The 22,392-nt window shown below is 51.8% G+C and overlaps 1 protein-coding gene and 1 long non-coding RNA gene across 4 annotated transcripts; one reads left to right on the forward strand and one right to left on the reverse strand.

The window, feature by feature from the left end:
• The first annotated feature begins 1,047 nt into the window (after positions 1 to 1,047).
• Positions 1,048 to 22,147, forward strand: PKN1 (protein kinase N1). Of its 3 annotated transcripts, none has more exons than XM_020979921.2 (22): positions 1,048 to 1,754; positions 11,399 to 11,720; positions 12,375 to 12,511; positions 13,752 to 13,884; positions 14,194 to 14,339; positions 14,580 to 14,790; positions 15,714 to 15,905; positions 16,029 to 16,138; positions 16,284 to 16,427; positions 16,715 to 16,790; positions 16,872 to 17,010; positions 17,843 to 17,948; positions 18,204 to 18,283; positions 18,362 to 18,437; positions 18,549 to 18,640; positions 18,746 to 18,922; positions 19,434 to 19,496; positions 19,647 to 19,723; positions 19,836 to 19,978; positions 20,547 to 20,654; positions 20,920 to 21,000; positions 21,844 to 22,147. In XM_020979921.2, the coding sequence occupies exons 1-22, from the start codon at positions 1,734 to 1,736 to the stop codon at positions 22,045 to 22,047; spliced, it is 2,838 nt and encodes a 945-aa protein (XP_020835580.1). In that variant the 5' UTR covers positions 1,048 to 1,733; the 3' UTR covers positions 22,048 to 22,147. The 3 variants fall into 3 exon arrangements, with proteins under 3 accessions (XP_020835580.1, XP_078010076.1, XP_020835578.1); XM_078153950.1 differs by lacking the exon at positions 1,048 to 1,754 and adding an exon at positions 4,411 to 4,482; XM_020979919.2 differs by lacking the exon at positions 1,048 to 1,754 and adding an exon at positions 9,548 to 9,667.
• LOC144457079 (uncharacterized) lies at positions 5,573 to 9,581 on the reverse strand. The gene is made up of 2 exons (XR_013486404.1): positions 9,379 to 9,581; positions 5,573 to 7,028 (listed from the first exon to the last, which is right to left on the reverse strand). It is a non-coding gene; the product is annotated as an uncharacterized LOC144457079 (long non-coding RNA).
• Positions 22,148 to 22,392: the final 245 nt, after the last annotated feature.

Raw genomic sequence — 22,392 nt, forward strand, 5'->3', positions numbered from 1 at the left:
CAGGTTTTCCTAGCTCCAAGTCCAGCACTCTTTCCATTTCACCCCCTGGCTGTTCCTAATAATAGTTATCCACACTAATAAAATAATAATGACATATGTATAATATAATAATTTCACATTTGTGTATGTTTTAAGCTTTACAAAGTGCTGCCTTTGATCTGTAGCCATCTGTGCTCTCTGTTTCGGGTTCCTTCCAGCGTCAACATTCTGAGCATTGCTTCTTTCTCTTTCCTCCGCGGCTGAGTTTCAAAGAGCTATCGAAGTAATAAAAACAACAACAAACCCCAGCAAAACAAAACCAAACAAAAAGAAATCTCCCAAACACTAACCTCAACTCCAGTTCCCAGGGATTCCAGCCCTGGAGAAAACTATAAACTGAAACCAATTGGTCAAAGGGAGTTAGTTATTCTCTCCTCCCCCCTCCGAGGAGCCTTCCCTCAGCCCGATTCGGCTCTTTGTTTGCTCCCTTTGGGCGCGCGGAGAGAGCGGCTCTGGTCTCCAACCTCTCCTCCCCCGTCCCGGGGGCCTTTGCAGCTCCGGGCTCATTGCCCAGCCTAGGCCTGGAGCTGGCAGATACTCAAGGGCTGTTCCCAGCTGGCCCCAGGGTGCCCCCAGTGATATCGCAGGGGCAAGGAGTAACTGTGGTAAGGTCAAGCACAAGTCTGCCTCCCCGACTGTGACCGCCTTCGATTCCGGGATTATCTAGTGCTACTCCCTCATGGTAGGAAACTGAGGCAGAGAGAGGTTCCGTTTATAAAGCGGCAGTTGTGGGTATTTGAACTCAAGTCTTCAGACTCCAAGTCCAGTGCTCATCCTATTCCAACCAGCCGAAGGAAGAAGGTGCAGCTGTAGGACCTCCTGTCTCCCGGTGGGGCAGACAGGGTTTGCATGCTTGGGAGGCTGGGTGTGCAAGGCTGGTCCACAGATGCTTCCCTTTATGCGGGGCGGAGAACTGTGGGGCTTGACCTAGGGGGGAAAAACATTCGAGGTGGGGCTGGGATGGGAAGGTGTATGTGTAGCTCAAATTTGTAAAGAAGCCCAGAGTCTCTGCTACACCATCCCCAGATAGGCAGGAGGTGCTGGGACCAGCTCCGCCCTCTCCCCCTTCTCGTTCTCCCCGACGCAGTGCAGGCTCTGGCCCTCCCCTCAATTCCCACCCAGGCAGCCAGCAAGGCCAGAGAGCAGCCCCAGGCCCCACGCGCTCCACCCCGCTCCCAGCTCGGCCCTGACTCCCCCAACCCCCTCTTTTCTCTGTCACGTGACCATCCCGGCTACATCTCGGACTGGCGAGAGAGCCGGACTCAGGGGCTGTCTGGTATTGGGGGGGCGGTGACTGTAGCGAGCGCGGCGCGAGCGCGCGCGCGGCCCGAAAGAACAGGATGGAACGCGCCCGGGAGGACTCTCATCGCACCTACCCCCCTTCTTCTTCTTCTGCTCCTCCTCCTCCTCGCGCCTAGGACCTTGGAGTTGGGGAAGCTCCCCTCGGGGAAGTAGGGAGGGAGGGAGGGAGGAGAAAGTGCGCGAGACCCGGACCACCCCCTCCACCCTAGAAACAGGGGCGGGGCAGTGCCCCGAGCCTAGTGCATGCGACCGGCTGGGGCATCCTGGACGAGCGTCGGTGTCCGGCCCTCGCGCCGTGAGTGACCCTGTCGCGCGCGTGCAGGAGGGAGGAGGAGGAAGAGAAGGAAGCAGCAGCGGCAGAACGCGGAGCCGGGCGCTGAAGGAGCCGAAAGATGGCCAGCGACGCGCTTCAGGTACAGGTCTGTGGGTGGCAAAGAGGCACCTGCCCCAGGCCTCCACTTCCAGCCCGACCCCGCAGCCTGGGTGGGGAGACACCCTTCTCCTTATCATGATCCTCTATCTTTTCACGAGGGAAGGGGCCTCTGTGTATTTGTGGCACTGCTGTTTATCCCTCCAACCTTCCCCGTCCACCCCAAAATAGAAACCACACCTGGGACACCCGTGTACACCTAAGATCCTTCCCATGCAAACCACCCACTCCTCAGCCACAGTGAAGTTTCCTGTGTCTGATTTATCCCTCCTCCAAAGTCAGTCCTGCGAGCCCTTCCGGCTCTCAGATCCTGTGACTGATTCTTGGGGCCTGGGGCCTTCTTCCTTTTGGCCCAGTGAGTGGGCTAGAATGGGGAGGCGATTGTTCATCCCTTGTCCCGGCCCAGAGGGCTGACCTCTCCTTCTGGTCCTGCGAAGAAATCATTCCCTCTCTACCTCACTATTTACCCCGAGTCTGGGGACCTTGGAGAGCAGTCCCTAGCTCAGATCACAAGTTGAGCAGGCCGGAAGATTCTTCTGGACCCCAGGTGCTTCTGGAGCTCAGCAGTAGCTTTATTTTCTTGGGGTGGGCATGAGAGGAAAGCTATATAATCTGATTCTGGGAGACCGTATTTCTTAGCCCTTAGGCCTGTCAACACCTCCTCCATTATTTGTTTGTATGTCCCTGTGCCTGCCTCCACCCCCCAGTCAAAGAACAGAGGCTGCCTTCCTCATGGCCCCGCCTCCCCAGCAGGTGCAGCTCCACCTGTCAGCCCTGCCTCCTTTCTCCCCATCTGCCATCAGTGCCAGACCTAACGATCATAGGATCATAGGATTTGAAGCTGGCAGGCAGTTCAGAGATAATCTAGTCCAACCTCATTTTGCAGATGGAGAAACTGAGGCCCAGAGAGAAGGAATTTGCCTAAGTTTGAACAGGTAGCAATTAGAGGAGCCAAGATTCAAATCCAGATTCTTCAGCTCCAAATTCAGTGCTTTTTCCATTATCTTACACTGCCTAATTCAAGCCCTAATTCCTCCAGGAATCCGTCCCAGACTTCCCCAGTCTGTAATAATTTCTCATTTTTGAACTGGAGTCTCATGGGCAATGGCTGACTAACTTGAGACTCAGTGGGTGGCCTTTTGACCTCCACCCTACAGTTCAAAGAGAGAGGAAAGGGAAGGGACAGGGCAAATCCCCAGGTACCTTCCCCCGTGGCTACCGGCCAAGGCCTTGAGCAGTGCCAGGACATCAGGATCTGCTTCTTTCTCACCTTGGCCCCAACCTCCAATAGATTCTCAAACCTTGTGGCTGGGATTTCATGTGCCACTGATTGGCACCTGTTGATAGATGCTTTTTCAATTCTAATTAGGCCTCAAAAAATAATCTAGGAATTCAGACTTCCATCTTGTCCAAGGTACAGTTGGTCAGTGGATTATTAATAAAAATAACTCCCAATTCTATAGTGGTCTATGACTGGCAAAGTGCTTTCCTCACAATAACCCTGTGAGGGAAACTCAAAGAATCGAGGTGACTTTCTCTATGGTCACACAGCTAGTACTCAAACCTATATCTCTCTGAGTCCAGAAGTCTCTTCATCATACCATGCTACACCACCCTCTAGAACCTAGAATCTGGAACCCAGAGCCACTCAGGTTACCTCCTGTGCCCTCCTCTATGATCACTTTCTGACTGTATATTCACTTCCCTGAGTCTGAGTTGCAGAGATAATATGGTGTGGTGGAAAGAGCTGGGAGTCAGGAAACCCAAGTAAGAACCCAATAAATTTTAGGAGCTTTGGTTACCCTGAAAATTTTGGATGAATTACAGTTATTTCAGTGAGCACTGCTTGAAGAAAATTTTGTTTTCCAGATTTGGTCATATTCCCCAATGATGATATACCATTTTTTATTAATTTTTTTTAGGCCATTGGGGTTAAGTGACTTGCCCAGGGTTACATAGTTAGTTAAGATATACCATTTAAAAAAAAAGTTTAATTCATATTCAACTTAGAAATAAATGTAACACTTCATGGAGCATAAATGCATTTTAAGAAAACTTTAATGGAAATGCATTGTAGGAGACTCCACCTTAATTAGATGTCAAAAGATTTTTCTGAACATAGTCAACTCTTAACAAATTCACACCACCAAAAGCTCAGTTGCTAGGTTTCTACTATGGCCTCTCTGAGTAACCTTAGACAAATCACCTCCTCTCTGGGCCTCAGTTCTCCCATTTATGAAGCAAAGGAGATAGCATCTTTTAGCTCTGACATTCTATGAGTTTCCAACTAACCATCGGGTAACCCTCCTTTCTAACATCATAACTGAGGGCCCAGTCAAGTCTGAGAATGACTGTCTAGGCTGTTGGTATCCTGCCCCAGAACCACTGAGTTTCACTGGTCCTAGGAGCAAAAGTGGAAACAGGTATAATGTTTTCAATCACTGCTTACCCCCTCACCCCCACTCCAACTAACTCCTCTGGCTGTCCAGCTGTCGCTTTATAACTGGGTTTTCATCTCCTTCTGCAACCTTCCTGTTCCTCTACCCTCTGTCCCTTCTGTGTCTCCCCTTCCCTGGTGGCATTCTCCCCCCCATCCCTCCCATTTCTGTCTTTCCCACTACCGAGTCTGGAGGGAGCACCCCTCGGCCAAGCTGATGGCAGGGCCCCCGTGTGGAGGAGCCAGCCGCGTCTGGTGCTGCCGATCGCACAAGGTTAGACACCAACCCACTGTTGATGAGGTGGGCAGGGGACTGGGGGAGGAGGGAACACAGAGGTCTCTGGGACAAAAAACATGCTGGGGGAGGGAGCATATAAATTACCTCCTGCTCATCCTCTTCCCTTTCCGAAAGAGAAGGGAGAGCTAAGCCTGAAGAAAGAGCAAAGGGGAGGATCACTAGACTGGATCCTCAACATCATAAGAGGAAAGAAGATGACTGATTTTCTCTGTGCCTCAGTTTCCCCACCCTGGAACACCATCCCCCAGGAATACAGTGATCCTACCTGTGATCACTGAGCATCAGTCCTCCTGGGTCCTGAGGAGGACCTGAAGGGAGAAGAGCTGGGTCTGTCTACACAGAAATATACCCCCTCACACTGCCAAACCCTTGATCCCTGTTCCCCCAGTCATAGCAGGCTGTCTGAAAAGGGAAAGGGGTAACCTCAGTTCCCTGACAATTTTGGTAAAAGTTCAATGCTGTGTGAATTTGGGCCCTGTCATCCCCAAGTTAAAGGGGAGAATAGTTTTCCTCATCTGTAAACAAGGGTGACAACTGTGTTCTGCCTCAGTTTCCCATCCTGAATACAGTAGTCTTAATTAAAAAGTTAAAGAGTTAAGAAGATCCCTTCCCCTTCCAGCTCTGATACTGAGATTGCAGATTGGACTTGAGGCCATTGTTAAGCTCTTCTCTTTCCTCCAGCATTTCCTCTGAGAGGAGACTGTGGGGCAGCCTCGGGCCAGTCTCCAAAGCAGAAAGGCCAGTGCCTGGATCCAGATCCCTATCCTGAGGCAAAGTCCTGACACCCCCCCCCCCAAGGACACTAAGAAGGGGAAGATTCTAGATCCCTGATCCCTAAGAGAGGCAGTAAGATACATGGGAAAAGTATATGAAAAAGCACGGTTCCAGTCCCAATTTTGTCCCTAACTTGCTGCGTGACCTCATGTAAATTACTCAACCTCCACTGCCCTAATTTTGCCCATCTATAAAATAAGGAATTGAATTAGACAGTCTCTAGGTTCCCCTTCTGTTCTGCTGATAATAATAACATCAGCTTATATTTATGTAACATTCATGGATTGCAAAGTGCTTTCTCAATGTTAAAATTTATACAAATGTGTTATTGTTACAAAGTGCTCAACATACATTATCTCATATAATCTTCATAAGTAATGTCTCCATTTTACAAAGGAGGAAACAGAACCGGAGAGTGTGTAGCTTAACAGTGTTTCATATTTGTGTGGCACTTTATGGCTTACTCCCCCGACAGACAGGAAACAGACTGGGATATGGAATCAGAGGGTTCAGATCCCAGCTCTCCCACCTATGTGACACTTCTCTCTGGGCCTCAGTTTCCTCCTCAGAAAATGAAGGGGCTGAACTAGATGGCCTCTAAGGGCCCTATTAGCCCTAAATCCTATTACCCCTGTGAGAGCAGTAGTATAGGTATTAATATCCTTATTTTACAGAAGAGGAAACTGAGGCTGAGAAGGGCCAGCTAAATGATTTGCCCATAGTAGGAAACAGTAAAAGTAGGACAGGAACCCCAGTTTCCTGACTGTAAATCTTCCCATTCTTCCCATTATACCATAGCTGCTCCCATGGACTATGAGTCTACCCTCAGGTGGTGCTGAAGCGGGGCTGGGGTAAGGAAGGAGAGAATCTATGTTCAGCCCATCTGTCCCAGAACAGATGGTAGAGGGTGGCTTCCCAACTCCCTCTATCCCTCTATCAACTGTTTTTATCCCCACCCCTTATGATGGACCTAGGGCAACTGGAGGAAGCTGCAGGTTCCCCTGTTTTCTCTCCCCCCCTAGTCCCCATTCTAGGATAAGAACAAAGGGTACCTGGAGCTTCACACCATGTCAGACTTGGGGAAGTGTGTGGGCTGAAGAAAGAAGCCTGGAGTCAGGACGCCTGGGTCCACAATGGGGGAAGGTGGGGCCTAGGTCTGTGTATTCAGGATGCTTAGGTCCCTGGGGGAGGAAGGAGCCCCTCCTCCCTTTGACTCACCGCCCCCCCCCTCCACTCAGGCCAAGGGGTTAATTAGCTGTCAAGGCCCTTCAGGGTAGGAGGAGAGCCACAGGTATATCTGTGTGGCCTGCTGCCCTATCCTCCCCCAGCTCAATAATTTTCCTTCCTTCCCTGCTCATCTACTGGCTCTGAGTGGCCTCCCCAAGCCTCCTCCCCCCACATTGCCTGTCCTGTCTCTCTGTCTGTCTGCCTGACTCCATGCCAACATGTGTCTCTCTGTTTGTCTATACCATGTCCGGGTTAAGGATGTCCGGTTTCTTCTCAGGAAGCTTCGGAACCATTCAGAATGCCAGACATCATTGGGGGTGGGGATGCCTGGGTCCTGGACATCATGATATACAGGCTGGTAGGAGGAGGAAAGTAGTGCTTGGATTCAGGGGCTGGGCATGCCTGGGACCTGGGGACCGTGCTGCAGGAAGTAGTGATTCCTACTTGCAAGCTGGGTGGCGTTGGGCTTGTCCAGTAGTTCTTAACCATTTTTGGATACAGTCTTGACAATCTGATGAGGCCTAGGGAGAATAATGTTTTTAATTTCATGAAATAAAATGCATGCAATTACAAAGAAAACCAATTACACTGAAATACAGTAATAAAAATATATTTGAAAAAACAAACAAAAACACCAGTAGTTCATGGGCTAGTTAGTCCCTTCTCCTCTCTTGGCCTCAGTTTCCCCCACTCTCAAATGAGGAGGTTGGATTAGATGGTCTCCAAGGGTCTTTCCAGCTCTAAATCCCATAAATCCTATGACTCCCACTTGAATCCAGCCACAATTTTCAGCCTGGAGGAAGGGGAAAGTTTCCCCCTGAACCTAAGCTGACCCTGGGGCAGCTGCAGAGCTAGGCTCCAAGGCCCCAAAGGCTGAGCATCCTAGCCAGGGAGTAAGTAGGGATTGGGGCAGGCCCAGTGGCTTCTCCCCGCCCCACATTCCTGGGTGACTGAGGTCACCAGGTTCCAGCCCTGCTGCTTATACAGCTGAGTTCAGCTGGCCCTAGAAAGGAGGACTGGGGGAGTCTAATAATCCGTGACTGGAGGCAGGCACCATGGAAGATGAGGAGACCGGGAGAACTCAATGCTCCCTCCCCATCCCCATCCTCTCTGAGGGCCTCTTTGCCTCCCCCTGGAGTGGTAGGGTGATGGAAAGAATACTAAAATTACAGCCAAGAAGACCAGGCCTCAGATCTTGGCTCTGTCACTTACTATGACCTTGGACAAGTTACTTCTCCCTCCAGGTTTCAGTTTCCCCATCTATAAAATCAGGGGGTTAACTAGATAATCTTTAAGGTCTTCTCTAGCTTCAGTTTCCTCCTTCCTCCTCATGATCCTGTTAGTGAGGGAGGAGGAAATATAGTCCTTCTCTCCCTTCCTTCTTCCCTAATGAAGCTGGCTGGGTAGGGAGCCTGGACTCTTAGGTCCTAATATTAGCAGGACTTACAAGGATTCAAGAAGACCCCAGCATCAGCATTTGCTCTTTTTCTAGGTCACAACTCAGACAGATAGGCTGTGTGTTTGGGAGACTAGATACAGTGGCTTTATAGTATGAGGTTTGAATCCCACTTATGACACTTATTACCTGTGTGACCTTGGGCAAGTCACAACCTCTCTGGCCCTCAGTTTCCTCACCTGCAAAATGAGAGTGTTAGACTAAATGGCCTCTGAGGCTCCTTCCCTCTATAGATTTGTGATCCTAAGACCCAGGTCCAGCTCTTGAATAGGGGAATAGTATTGAGGCTGCCCACTTAGGCATGGGCCTCAGTGCCTGGGTATTAAAGAGCAGGCTTGGAACACTGGAGTGGGGATGAGGGGTAGAGTGGGGGGTGTCGGGAAGATGAGGGAACCTCCTGCTTAGGCTAAGGGGAAGTGGCCTGAATAGGCCCTTTGTGGGGCCTGGCCCAGCTGGCCCCAGCCCTGGGGGGATTGGGTGACTGGCCGCTGGGAGAGGAAGAAGGTCACATTGCAGGCTAGGAGGTGTGGCTCCTGGGTTCCATGCTGGGTGGAGCAGGGAAGGGGCCCCTACCACAATGGAGAGGACCATTTTCTCCTCTCTTGCCCACCCCAGTTCTGCCCTTCTTTGGAAGGTGCCCTGAACTTGGAGTCACCCCATTAGATGTGGGGTTCAGAGGAACCCAACCTCCAGCCTTAGGAGTCACAGAGCAACACCAATTATAGCATAGTCTTGTAAGAGAAAGAAGACTAGTTTTAGAATCAGAAATCCTACTTCAGTCCCTTACTAGCTGTGTTTGGAAAAATCACTAACTTCTCAGTGACAGAATAAAGGATGTTGGGTTTTGATAATCTGCAAAGTGGCTTCTAGCTCTGGATCCCATGTTCCCCCCACTCCCTGACCCAGCTCATCACAAGGGCTGTAGGAAGTGGGCTCCAGCCTGGGAGGAAACAGGAAGTCTGGTTTGAGAGACAGGGAAGAACAGGCCTTAGGCATGGGAGTAGGGGGATGGGAAGGGAAGAGAGTCAGGATGCAGGGAAAAGGGAGCAAGGCCTGTTAAGAAGTTGTGTGATAACAAAAAGAACACTGGTTTTAGAGTCAAAAAGAGATGATTTGAATTCTGTCTGGATATCACATAACTAATCTGTACCTCAGTTTGCCCTTCTGTAAAATAAAGGGATTGGACTAGAAGATTTCTAGTCCATTCCACCCCTAAATCGTATGATCTTTAAATGCCCCCGGCCAAGGTCAGCTTCTTTGTGCCTTTAGAGGGACACTGGGACATATGGTCAAATGTGGAGACATGCAGTAGATGAAAAGGCCCACCAGGAGGCATCCTCACACACACTAGCCCAGCCCTCCCTGATGACCCAAGTCTAACCTAGAGCTAGAGGAAGTGGGGGGACCACCCTCACCCTTTTACTTATCCTTCTTTTGGGGGGACCCCAGATGTTCCAGCTGGAATCTGGCAAGCTGGTCCTGTCCGTGTCCAGGAGAGGGATGCTCCTCCTCCCTCAGTCTTCCCCCAGTCTCTGGCCCCTTTCCCCCCCCTCCCCCAGGGGGGCCCACATAGAGAGGCCTGGCACAGGCAGGAAAGAGGAAGTAGCAGACACAGAGCTCTGGGCCCAGCCAGGAAGAGAGGGCGGAGCCGCCCAAGGACCCAGGATGGCAGAAGCTGAGCCCCCCTCGGACCTGGAGCTAGAGGTGGGGGACTGGGGCAGGGTTTGGGGGGACTTTGGGACTTAGACTTCAGAGCACTGGGGATAGGAACTGCCTGTCCACCCTTTTCAGCTATCTATCTCCTCTCCCACTTCACTCCCCAACTACAATCAACACAGGAAGGCCAAGGCCAATGACATATCTTCCTTCTAGGGCCACTAGCTAAGGGGTCTGGCTGGGCAGTCCAATAGGAAGTGATGACAGGCAGGATGTGGAATACAGGGCCACTGGCTATCTGGGGCCCCCCACTGAGACAATTAAGAAATTTTCTTGGTCGGGGTCAGACTTAAGGGTCGGTCATAACAAGGATCCTGGGTGACCCTGGGACACTCCTGGCCAGGAATTTGGATTTATTGGAATCACTTCTCCACCAGAATTCGGGGTCATCTAGGGTTATTCCGTCCAGGACTTTGGGTGACACTGTCACTTGAGCCAAGATTACTGAAGACCTTGACACCTCTTTTCTGCTGGAACCCCTGTTACACACAGCTTTTACCCTAGGCCTGATTCTGACTTAAGGCTTCTCTGAGCCTAGGGGAAAGAATATGTTCTAGGAGGTTGGGATGGGGAGGAGGAGGAAGACATCCCTCTGTCTCTAAGTAGAAAAAGAAATATTTGAGGTCAAAGATATATGAAACACATGGATCCCCAAGGATTTATCAAATCAGGGGTGGGTTTTTGGGCCCCTGCCCCACAGTCCCTTTGTAGTACTAAGCAGTACTGTAGTACTACTTCATCTAAGAAGTCTGTACCTAGTACCTGCTCTGTGTATGACTAGCATTTTGTAGGGCTGTGTTGGCTGGGAAGCAGAGACTAGGCTCTACCTAGTCTGGCAGGGGAGCTCAGACTCCCTATTCCCTGCCTCCCCCTCTTGAAAACTGTGAGCTAGTATAGGGATGGGGTTCAGCTTAAAAGGGTCATAGGTCCCCCCCAGGCAAAGACGTATCTATGGGCTGGGACAGCCAGTGATAGCTTTCTGGAGGTCATGGGATTTCACTTCTGAGGTCAGAGAAAAAGGGAGAGAATTGCATCTGCCAAGGCAGGAAAGAGTCTGGCCTGTCCTAGGATAGGAGAAGGGGAATTTGGGGGAGCACAGGAAAAGGTAAGAAGAGAGTATAAGAATCTGGGTTCAAGCCCTAGCTCTGCAACTTACAGTGTGACTTTGGGCAAGTCACTTCCTCTCTGTGGGCCTCAGTTTCCCCCTGTGTAAAATGAAAAAAGTTTAGGCAAGATGATTTCTGAGGTCCTTTTAGGTCTGTGAAGGTGGGAGCACAGTTTCAAGAGCTTTAAAATGCTGAAGAAGCATAGCATATAGAAGTGGAAGGGACCTTGTCATCTGGTCCCACCCCCTCATTTTATGGAAATGGTGGGGGGTGGGGTGGATGGAAACAGGCATGAAAAGATGGAAATACTTGCTGGAGGTCATGTCGTAGCAGAAATGAGATTCAAGGTCAGGGTTTCTGACTCAAACCCCTTTCCACTGTCTCTGTTTCTTCAAACGAAGGGATTTGATGGCGTGTTCCCTAAGCTGTCTCTTCCAGCTCTCAATCTTGTGATCCCATGAGGTTGGGCTTGCCATCTCAAGAACTTTTCATATTAGGCTGAGGAGGCTGAACATGGCCCCCCACATGTGGTGTTTCCTCCTCTGCCCTCTGGTTTTCCTAATCCTGAGTCCCCAGAGTGCTGAGCTATGACCTTTCCCTGTCCCCTTCACAGAGTGAGCCTGGGAGCTGGTCAGTGCTGGAGCAACTAGGCCTGGCAGGAGCAGACCTGGCAGCCCCAGGGGTACAGCAGCGACTGGAGTTGGAGGTGGAAAGGTTGCGACGGGAGATCCGAAAGGAGCTGAAGCTGAAGGAGGGGGCAGAAAACCTGCGGCGGGCAACCACTGACCTCGGCCGAAGCCTGGGGCCAGTGGAACTGCTGCTGAGGGGCTCCACTCGCCGCCTGGACCTGCTGCACAGCCAGCTGCAGGAGCTCCATGGCCTTGTGGTGCTGCATGAGCCCAGCCAGGCCCAGCCCCCGCTTGGCCAGGCCCAGGGTGAGCAAGGTGCTAAGGTCCCTGGGGAAGGGGCCTGAGAAGCCAAAAGACAGCAGACTGGGCCCTGGGGGAAACCAAATTTGGAAGCAATCTGGATACCAGGGGCTCCAAGGAGAAAAGAAGACTAGACTCCTGGTGGTCCAGGACCCCAGTAAGGGATACCTATGTGACATCTCAGGGGGGTCATAAAATGTGGAAGGCCTGAGGCCACTCCTCATCTCTTGAGGCTGTCCTTTGAGCTAGGGGTAAGAAACCTAGCCTGGTCTCTAAACTCTGTCTCCACTAGGAAATATTGTTTGGTGGGGAGGGAACATAGATGGGTCAGGATTCTAGGCCTCCAGCCTCCCAGCCCCCAGCTTGTCTTTCTGGCTTAGGGTGGAAACCACACCAGCAGCTCCCCTTACCTCAGCTCCCCATGAAATATTCAGGCTCCAGGCAGGCAGGGCAGAAGCAAAGCAGTCAGCTACTGGGCAGTGGGACACTAGGGTTCCCAGTTTAGCCACCTTTTTTGGGGGGGGAGAGTTCTTTAGTACCCCAGGAAGAAAGAAGGAAGCTTAAACTGCTGTGTCCCAGGATCAATCAGTCCCACCCAGGGAATTCCTGGCTGGATCCTGGGCAGAAGTGACTCTGACCTCCCCACTCTGTGCTTCCCAGATGGCCCCCAGTCCCCCAACTGCTCGGCCACCAGTCTGAGTCTGGTGGCCGGCTTGGAGAAGCAGCTGACCATTGAGCTCAAGGTCAAGCAAGGGGCAGAGAACATGATCCACACCTACAGCAATGGCAGCACTAAGGTGAGCTCAGAGCTGAGGCCTGAGGCTGGCAGGGAAGACACTTCCCTAAGCCCCTCTGCTTGGGTGGGTGGGGGGGACAGGGGAGGAAGGGCTAGGGGAGCCTTGGCTTGATCAATGTTTAGCTAATGCTAGAGTGAAAAGAACCCCAGACTCAGTCAGAAGACCTGAGGTAGAACCTTGCACCTATGGTTCAGTAGCATTGTAACCTTGGGCAGATAAGTCCCTTTCCCTTTCTGGGTCTCAGTTTCCTATCTTTGAGATGATGATCTCATGCCCTTCAGCTCTACTATTCCATGATTCTAAATTGGAGACAGTCTGTAGAGCTCTGTTGAAGAGCAAGGGCAACCCATACCTGACCCATTGAACAGCCCTCATCCCCGTCCTCCCTCCCTTCATCTCTAGGATCCTGGGGATTTAGGGTTGGAAAGGGCTTTACAGAATATCTAGTTCAACTCTTATTTTACAGATGAAGAAATTAAGGCCCAAAGAAGGGAAATAATTTGCATAAGGAAATAACAGAGATTGTAGCAGAGTGGGGATTCTAACCAAGTCAGGAGATTCTAAATCCAGGGCCCTTTACACCCTGCTGGATTGCCCTCTGAGGTTAGGTCTGGGGGGCTCCCTGGGCAGCATTAGTGCAGAAGGGGAAGGAAGAGGCTGCTCCATCTCTTCTCTGGGCATCCCTTTCTTCTGCATTTGCAAAATGACAAGTCCCTTCCAACTGTGATGTTTCAGGAACCGATTGTATATCGGGGAATTGGGAACTTTGCTAGAAGCCCCTTCTCCACCTCTGAATTGTAATGCAATCTCCCCCTTTTCTGGGTCTCAGTTGCCTCCTCTGTAAGTGAGGAGGTTAGATTAGAAAACCACTAAGATCTCTTTCAGTACTGACTTTCTATGATTCTATAAGGATATACATCAACAGACATGTAACTTTAGGTGAACCTTGCCCTTCAAAACATAGGCAGGGGGACATACAAGTCCATCAGCCCTGGGAGACACCCGTGCAGGGCCACACACACACTCACGCGCACGCGCGCGCACACACACACACACACATACACACACCCCATGTTCCAATGCAAGAACATAAGTATCACATCATCCTACAGGAACAGGCTCTATTAGACTCCACTGCCCCCTCCCCCCAGCACCCCTCCCATTCTTTACTAGTCATGGGGGGTGGGGTTGGGGTGGGGGTTTCTCCCTCACCTTTACCCATTCTACCTCTCTCTTCCAGGACCGGAAGCTGCTGCTCACGGCCCAGCAGATGCTGCAAGACAGCAAAACCAAGATCGACATCATCCGCATGCAGATTCGAAGGGCCTTACAGGCGGGGCAGCTGGAGAACCAGGGCTCAGAGGAGTCACAGGGTGAGCCCCTGCACTGGGAAACTTCCTCCCCCAGTCACAGGCTCCTTCTTCAGCCAGAGAGAGACAGGAGGGAGGGGGGAGGGAGGCGAGACAGACAGACACAAAGATGGACAGGCAGAGCCAAAGCTGGAGGGAGGGACGGACGGCGGGAGGGAGGGAGAGCCTGTCTTAGTGTGTACGATTGTGCTGGAGCCCCAGTGTATGTCTGCAGCTAGGTGTGCAGTGTATGTGTGTCCTGGAGTGTCGTCGCCGCTGGTGGGATGGGGGAGACCTCCTTCCACACGCACGCTAACTCCTCGGTGGCCGCAGGGGGCCCGGACCTGGGGGCAGTGGAGCTGCGCATCGAGGAGTTAAGGCATCACTTCCGAGTGGAGCACGCGGTGGCCGAGGGGGCTAAGAACGTATTGCGCCTGCTCAGTGCTGCCAAGGCCCCCGACCGCAAGGCTATCTCTGAGGTACCTGGCGAACGAGAGTGGGAAGGAGACGCAACTGGAGGGCTCGAGCCAAAGGGGCGGGCGGGCGTAAAGGATTGTGGAAAACTAGCAGGGGAGGCTTAACGGGAATAGTAGCAGAAGGGTCCCTCGAGGCTTGTGAAGGCAGAGAGGTTCCCTGGCCTGAGGGTCCCTTTTGCCCCTCTGTTCCCCTCTGCTCCTCCCAATGCGCCGCCCCTCTCTGTATACCCCACCCTACTTCAGGCCCAGGCCAAGTTGACAGAGTCCACCCAGAAGCTTGCGCTGCTTCGGGCAGCCTTGGAACTACGCCTTGGGGAGCTGCCCGCAGATCACCCCAAGGGGCGATTGCTGCTGGAGGAACTGGCCATGGCTTCATCTTCCGCCTTCAGCGCCCGCCTGGGCCCTTTCCCTGCCACTCACTACAGCACGCTCTGCAAACCCTCGCCTCTCACAGGTGCGCCATCTGACCCAACACCAGACACCGAGCGTCCTAGCCCTGCCCTAGGGCTCCCAGAACCCGGCCCCAACCTTGCCTCTCTGTCTTCTGGGGCCTAGGCACATAGCTGTATGATCCCCAGCCCTAAATGCTCCAAACCTTGGCCGTTCACTTCCCTCTAGATGATCCAAACTTGCCTCCCTCACAGTTTCCTGACTGCATTGTTCAAACACCAACCCTACAAGAACTTGACTCTAGTGGCCAGCCTGGATTAGGGTTCCCAAGCCCACAAAGTCTTATCCAAGCTCTCAGCCCTACTGGATCTTAGCATTTGGTTCCTAGTATCTCTGGCATCAGAATCTCCATTCATTCTCCCAACCCAATCTAAGGGATTGGCTCCTAGCCTCCCAAATGCATTTATAAATCTCTTTGCCTTGAAGACCCCAGCACCCATCTCAGCCCGCCATAAACCCTGAACTTCCACACCTCTTCCTCAGTCTAGTGCATCCCCCAAATCTCTTCCTGATTCTGTCCCCAAATAGTTATCCCAATTCCATTCTCTCATTTCCTTACCACACTGAGGTCTGCTTTCTAGCTCTACTTCAGCCCCATAAACCCCACAAAGCCCCCCTCAAACTCTCCAAGGTCTAGGTTTCAAACTTCACCCGTCACATTCCCTGGGATCTTGTTCAAATCCCCATGCTTTCCTAAGACCCTTATCTAGTTCCTTCCTCTAAGTGTCTGAAGCTAATACTTTCTGTTTCTAGCTACTTTGCCACTTGTTTCACCTGGGAATACAGTGCCTGACCCCCAGCTCCAGATGTTCTTCAGGACCCTTGCATCTAGGTCCCTGCATCATCCCCTTCCTGGGACCTAGGCCATAGCTAGGGGTCATAAACCTGACCCTTTTTGGTGCCCTACTGATCTCCCTCTCCGCACAGGGACTCTGTCAGTACGTGTGCTGGGCTGCAGTGGACTTCCTGAGACAGTCCCTTGGAGTTCTCCACCTACTTCGGGGAACTCAGGCACTACCGAAAGTCGTACCCCCTTCCTGGGCCGCCCAGCCAGGGGCCTCTATAGCAGAAGTGGGAGCCTCAGTGGCAGGGGCAGCATCAAGACAGAGGAACCAACCAGCTGAGTATCCCTCTGATACACTGAGGGGAAAGATAATATTGGGGCTGAATATTCATGGGTAGATGTTGGGGGAGGAGATTTGTGGGGAAAAGGAACTAACTGACACCATGGCCTCTTCACAGATGAGGTCAGTGCTGTACTCAAGGTAGACAACACAGTGGTGGGCCAGACACCATGGAAGCCATGTGGCCAGAATGCTTGGGACCAGAGCTTCACCCTGGAGCTGGAAAGGGTGGGTGTTAGCAGAAAAGGTTCCAGGGGGGACAAGGAAGCATGTAGGGGGCCCACAACTCTAGAGTGGTGCTGTTGCTATGGTGGAGAGAAGGCCATGGAAACACAAGGACCAAGGACAGCTCCCCTCTGATCTGTCCCCCCAGGCCAGAGAGCTTGAACTCTCTATATTCTGGAGGGACCACCGTGGCCTGTGTGCCCTTAAGTTCCTGAAGCTTGAGGATTTTCTGGACAACCAGAGGCATCAAGTGCAATTGGAGTTGGAGCCTCAAGGCTGTCTTCTGGCAGAGGTATGGCCTTGGACCCCTATATCTCCCAGGAGCCTCAGATCCCTATGCTTCTCCTTTCCCAGAGCTCCAAACTCCTTAGGAAAACCTGCTATCAGAACTATGGCTTCTCACATGTCTAGTGCTACTAGCCTTCCCTAAGACTGCTATTTGCCGGAGATCTATCCCCCAGCCTCCAAACCTCCTGCTAGGATCCTGCTTTCTAAAGCACTTTTCTCCCCAATCCTCCACTCACAGTCCTGGCCTAGGCTAAGAGATCAGGGTTTGGGGGTATCTCCCTTTCCACCCAGGTCATCTTCCACAACCCAGTGATTGAGCGGATCCCACGGCTCCAGAGGCAAAAAAAAGTGTTCTCCAAGCAGCAGGGTGAGTGAGGTGGGTTGGGCAAGGAGAGAGGGTAAGAATCAGGACTTTGGTGCATGACCCTTTCTCCCCATTGATGCTCAGGGAAGGCTTTCCTTCGAGCCCGGCAAATGAACATTGACATTGCCACATGGGTGCGGCTCCTTAGACGGCTCCTTCCCAGTGCCAGTTCCACGGGCACTTTCAGCCCTGGAGCCACCACAGCTGAAGGCCGAACCTCAGGGTAAGAACCCTTTTGCCCAGCTCCTCTCCCTTCCCCAATCTCTGATCACACTAGAATCTTCTGCTCTGACATCTTCATCACCTGAGCACATGAAATAAGAAACTCTGGTATCCCTTTCTCAAATCCTTAGCATATAGGCTAAGGGCCCTAGGGCCTGGGATCCCCCTCCCCCAAAGCCAAAACTTATAGGATAAGGGACCTTAACTCATGTCCTTATCTGAGACCCTTTCCTTTCAGCATCTTTCTGTCCCCTTGCATATGGGATTCCCTACTTTCACATTCTTTCCAAGCATCGGGAACTGAACTCAGGCATCCATTTCAGCTCTTCTCCCTCACCCCTTAAGCAAACAAGAAAGCAAGTATTTATTAAGTACCTACTATGTGCCAGGCTCTACAGATACAAAGACAAAAGCAAAATAGTCCCTGACCTCAAGGAGCTTACATTCTTGCTAGGGCAGACAAACATGGATGTGCATGGATAGGTATAGATGTAATAGATACAAGGTAATTTTTTTGGGGGAGGCACTAATAGTTTAATGGATTTTGTAGAAAGTAGCACTTGAGTTTAGTCTTGAAGAAAACTAGAGATTCTAAGAAACAGAAGTGAAGAGGGAATGCATTCCAGGCATAGGAGTTTCCCCATGCAAGGCATGGAGGTAGGTGATGGAGCATTGTGTGTGAGGAGGTACAAGAAGGCCTGGTTGGCTAGCCTGTAGAGTGCTAGAGAGTAATGTTTAATAAGACTAGAAAAGTCAGTTGGGGCAAGGATTTAAAGAGCTTGGACCCAGGGACGCACTGACAACCTATGTGTCCTCTTCCTCTTTCTCTGTAGGGATATTTCCATTGAGAAGCTGAACTTGGATTCTGATAGCTCCGCCCAGAAAAGTCCCCTCGATCTACTCTCCAGCCCCTCCAGCCTTTCCAGCCCCTCCTCCCTGGTGAGGTCTTCCTTCACACCAGTGGGGGGCTTGGCTAACTGAGTATGTTAGCTGCATTTAGAGATTGGGGGAGTTTTACAGAGGGGAGAGTGGAGGCTCACTCAAAGTGTTACTGACTCACTGACAGCCAAAATTAGAAGCTAGATAATCTGGCTTCCATTTTCTGATCAGAAATGGAGACCCTTTGGGAAAGGAGCATGGGCAGAAAGGATTTGGAGTTGAAAGTTAGGACTTCCCTTCATCTCCCCTGACCAGAGTCCCAGAAGCCAAGATACTCCACAGCCCCTGGAATCAATGCCTGAAGACAAAGAGACTCCTGGACCCACCCCATCCAGGTAAATCTATCCTCCCTTCACCCCACTCCCTTTCTATCCATGTGCTTGGGTCTCCACAAGACCCTCTCTCCTTTACAGCCCCCTGAGGACATCCCCACTGAGCCTGAACGACTTCAAATTCCTGGCAGTCCTGGGCCGAGGCCACTTTGGGAAGGTGAGGTGGGAGGGGCTGGGACTGAGCGGGATGAATCCTGAGTCCTTTGGAGTGGGGGCTCCCCTCAGGGCTTTGGAGCCCTGAGTCATACCTGCCCACGCCCGCCCCCAGGTGCTACTGTCCGAGTATCTGCCCAGCGGGGAGCTCTTTGCCATCAAAGCCCTAAAGAAGGGGGACATAGTGGCCCGGGACGAGGTGGAGAGGTAAAGCAGGGCGTGGGACTGGGGTGGAGGTGGCGGGGCTGAGGGAATAGCGGGGGCTGGGAGCGGAGCCTCTGACCCCCGGACTCTTCCCTGCCCCTTCCTCAGCCTGATGTGTGAGAAGCGGATTCTGGCTGCAGTGACAGGCGCCGGCCATCCCTTCTTGGTCAACCTGTTTGGCTGCTTCCAGACCCCTGAACACGTGTGCTTTGTCATGGAATATGCAGCAGGGGGGGACCTCATGCTGCACATCCACAGCGACGTCTTTACAGAACCTCGAGCTGTGTAAGCCCCGTCCCAACCAGGCTCCTGTCCTAACCCTATCAAGGGCAGGGGAGCTCAGAGCCTCTTCCGTGCGGAGTGCTCCCTACCCCACCCCCAAAGAAGCCCTGATCCTTCCAGGCATACCAATCCCCTGTTGTTGTTTAGTGGATTAGTGGTGTCCCACTCTTCGTGGCCCCATTTGGGGTTTTCTTGGCAAAGATACTGGAGTGGTTTGCCGTTTCCTTCTCCAGCTTGTCTTGCCCAGGGTCACAACTAGTAAGTGTCTGAAGTCGAATTTGAACTCAGGTCCTCTCTATCCACTGGGCCACCCAGCTGCTCGCTGATTCCCTGACCTCCCTTATATTCATACTCCTTGATCTCCATGGGCTCCTCCCATGTGCTGGGCATCTTCCACTTGTCCCCTGCAGTTCCTCACCTCGAGAACCTCTTTCCTTCTCCCAGAGACACCCTCTCCTACCTCTCCTCATCCAAGACAGACCTGCAGCTACCTCCTTTTCCTTCCTCTCCACAGCTTCTATTCAGCTTGCGTGGTGCTGGGGCTGCAATTTCTGCATGACCACAAGATTGTCTACAGGTAGGCAGGAAAAGGCCAGATTTCTGTGTGTGTGGGGAGGTGGGGGGAGTGTTTGGGCTCAGGTGTGGGGGCAGGGCGGGACTCAGGTCCTGGTCACAGGAGCCCCTAGCCTAGGGAGGAGACCCTAATTATTGCCCCCAAACCTTCTAGGGACCTGAAATTGGACAACTTATTGTTGGACACAGAAGGCTATGTGAAGATTGCTGACTTTGGGCTCTGCAAGGAGGGTAAGAACCAAGGTCTGGCTTCAGAGGGAAGGGACATGGGGGTCAATGCACAGAGATAGTGAATCTCTCTCTCCGATGCCTTCCCAATTCCTCCTTTGCTGTCCACCTGTAGGGATGGGCTTCGGTGACCGCACCAGCACATTCTGTGGGACCCCAGAGTTCTTGGCTCCTGAAGTGCTGACTGATACATCTTACACTCGGGCAGTGGACTGGTGGGGGCTGGGCGTATTGCTCTATGAGATGCTGGTGGGGGAGGTGAGTCCTGTGACCATTTCCTGGTGTCCTTGACACTGGTCAGATATTAGAATGGTATGGGAATCATAGGATAGTAGATTGAGAGCTCTAAGGTAGCATAGAGGTCAAGTAGCCTCACCTCTTTATTTTACAGATAAGGAAACTGAAGCCTAGAGAATTTAAGTTTGGGACCCAGGGTCATTCAGCTAGTAAGTCTCTGAGGCAGGATATGAATATGGGTCTTCTTGTCTTCAAGTCCAGTGCCCAGGCTACTCAGCCAAAGGAGGCTTCTGTCCCTGTACCTGCTTTGGGAGATAAGACTCTGACAGACCCAAATATTTGGGATTCCCTATAGGGTAGTGTTATTGGAACTGAATTATAGGAGTGCAGACTGGCAAGGTTAGAGGAGCTTCCTGAGGGAGGTGAGATGTGGCCTGAGACCTGAAAGATGAATAGCATTTAGAGAAGGGGAGAGGAGGTAGGGAGGGCATTTCAGGTTTGGCCATAGGAGGCATGGGACATTTGTGACATGAAAGAGCTAGACAACTAGGGAAATCAGGTCCCTTCCCAAGCTCTCCTTCCCTTCTAGTCCCCGTTCCCTGGAGATGATGAAGAGGAGGTGTTTGACAGCATTGTCAATGATGAGGTCCGCTACCCCCGCTTCCTCTCCACAGAAGCCATTGGCATCATGCGCAGGGTGAGGACCTCTGGACTCAAACACCTACAGCCCCTGGCACACCCTCACCCCTGTTCTTGACCCTGTAGGCCCATTCCTACCCTCTGCCTGTTGCTCTCACCATCAGATATTTGGGTCTCTTTATCTCCCCCAATCAGGGCAAGGCTGGGGCTGATTCTAGGAGAGCTTTTTGAGCTCCAAAGATTCCTAGCACCCAGATTCCTAGCTTCATGGGGGCTAAGTGTAGAGAATGAGGAGGAAGGTTCTAATACTACCCTCTTCCCAGCTACTTCGGCGGAACCCAGAGAGACGTCTGGGCTCTGGTGAGCGGGATGCTGAGGATGTTAAGAAGCAGCCATTCTTCCGGGTAAGACCTCAGTTTCCTTCCTGACACTCTGCCTTCCCCACTTTCTTGTGCTTTGTGTTTTCCTCACCCCCATACAGTCTGCTTCTACCATCCTCCTACATCTTGTCTTCTGTACCCACTCACCACATCTCTGTGATACCCCTTCCCCAGTTTCCCTAGAGATACTTGATTACATTGGAGGGACAGTGTGGAGTTCAGTTTAAGGGACATGTGATAGTGGAAAGAATCAGTTCTGGGGACACTGAAGTTCATGGTTGCTGAGGAAGGATTCCAAGGTCACTTTTGGTGGGACATTGGGGTAAAGTGGAGGATAATACAGGGGATACAAGAAGTGGGGAGGAGGGAAGACTCCTATCATATTAGAGGAACACTGGGGTGTCAGGGGGCACTTGGTTGGTGCTGAGAACCCTGGGTATCAGTTTTAGGAGACACTGATTAGAGTTGGGTGGAGGGAGGCTAATTTTGGGGAACACTGCTAGTGTGTTGTTGGGGACTAGAGATAAGTTTTGGGAGACCCTGCTGGGTTGAAGCTGGGAACATTGGAGGAGGAATGTGCTCAGTGCTGGGAATACTGACTTAGGTCACCCAGTGAATAGAGCACTGGTCCTGGAATCAGGAAGTCTTCAGGTCCCAGACGCCTACTAATTGTGTGACCCTGGGCAAGTCATTTAACTTCTGTTTTCCTCAGTATCCTCAACTGTAAAATGGGGATAATAACAGCACCTACCTCCCAGGATTGTTGTGGGGATCAAAGATGATATTTGTGAAGCACTTAGAGCAGTGCTTGGTACAAAGTAGGTGCTATATAAATGTTTATTCCCTATTCCCTGCATTCTTCTCCAGACCCTAGGCTGGGAGGCATTACTGGCCCGCCAGCTGCCACCGCCTTTTGTTCCTGTGATCAAGGGCCGAACGGACATCAGTAACTTCGATGAGGAGTTTACCGGAGAGGCCCCAGCTCTGACACCACCCCGGGAGGCTCGCCCCCTCTCAGCTGCTGAGCAAGAAGCATTCAGGGACTTTGACTACGTCTCTAAAGGCTGCTAGTGCTGCCTCTCCCCAAAGGACAATGAATGGACTGAACCTTCCACCACCCCATTCTCTGCAGTTTGTAGTTTTTAAAAGGCCTTTGGGGTTTGCCCCATCAGAGTAGCCTCTGCCTCCTTTTTATGCGCCAAGGGTTGTGTGGGGATGGGGGAACTCAGTGCCTGAAGGAGTGAGGGGGAGGCAATGAGGGGAGCCTTCTGTGACCTTAGGCAAATAACAACTGCTATTGGCTTCATTTTCCTTATTGGAGAAGCTTAGATGATCAATTAAGTCTATTCTGGGCTGAAATCTATGGTCCTATTATCTGATGATCTGGAGGGGAATGGGGCCTTGAGCAGGAGAAGG

This window comes from Phascolarctos cinereus, unplaced genomic scaffold (genome assembly GCF_003287225.1).
Source record: "Phascolarctos cinereus isolate Bilbo 61053 unplaced genomic scaffold, phaCin_HiC Scaffold_4;HRSCAF=312, whole genome shotgun sequence".
NCBI lineage: Eukaryota > Metazoa > Chordata > Mammalia > Diprotodontia > Phascolarctidae > Phascolarctos > Phascolarctos cinereus.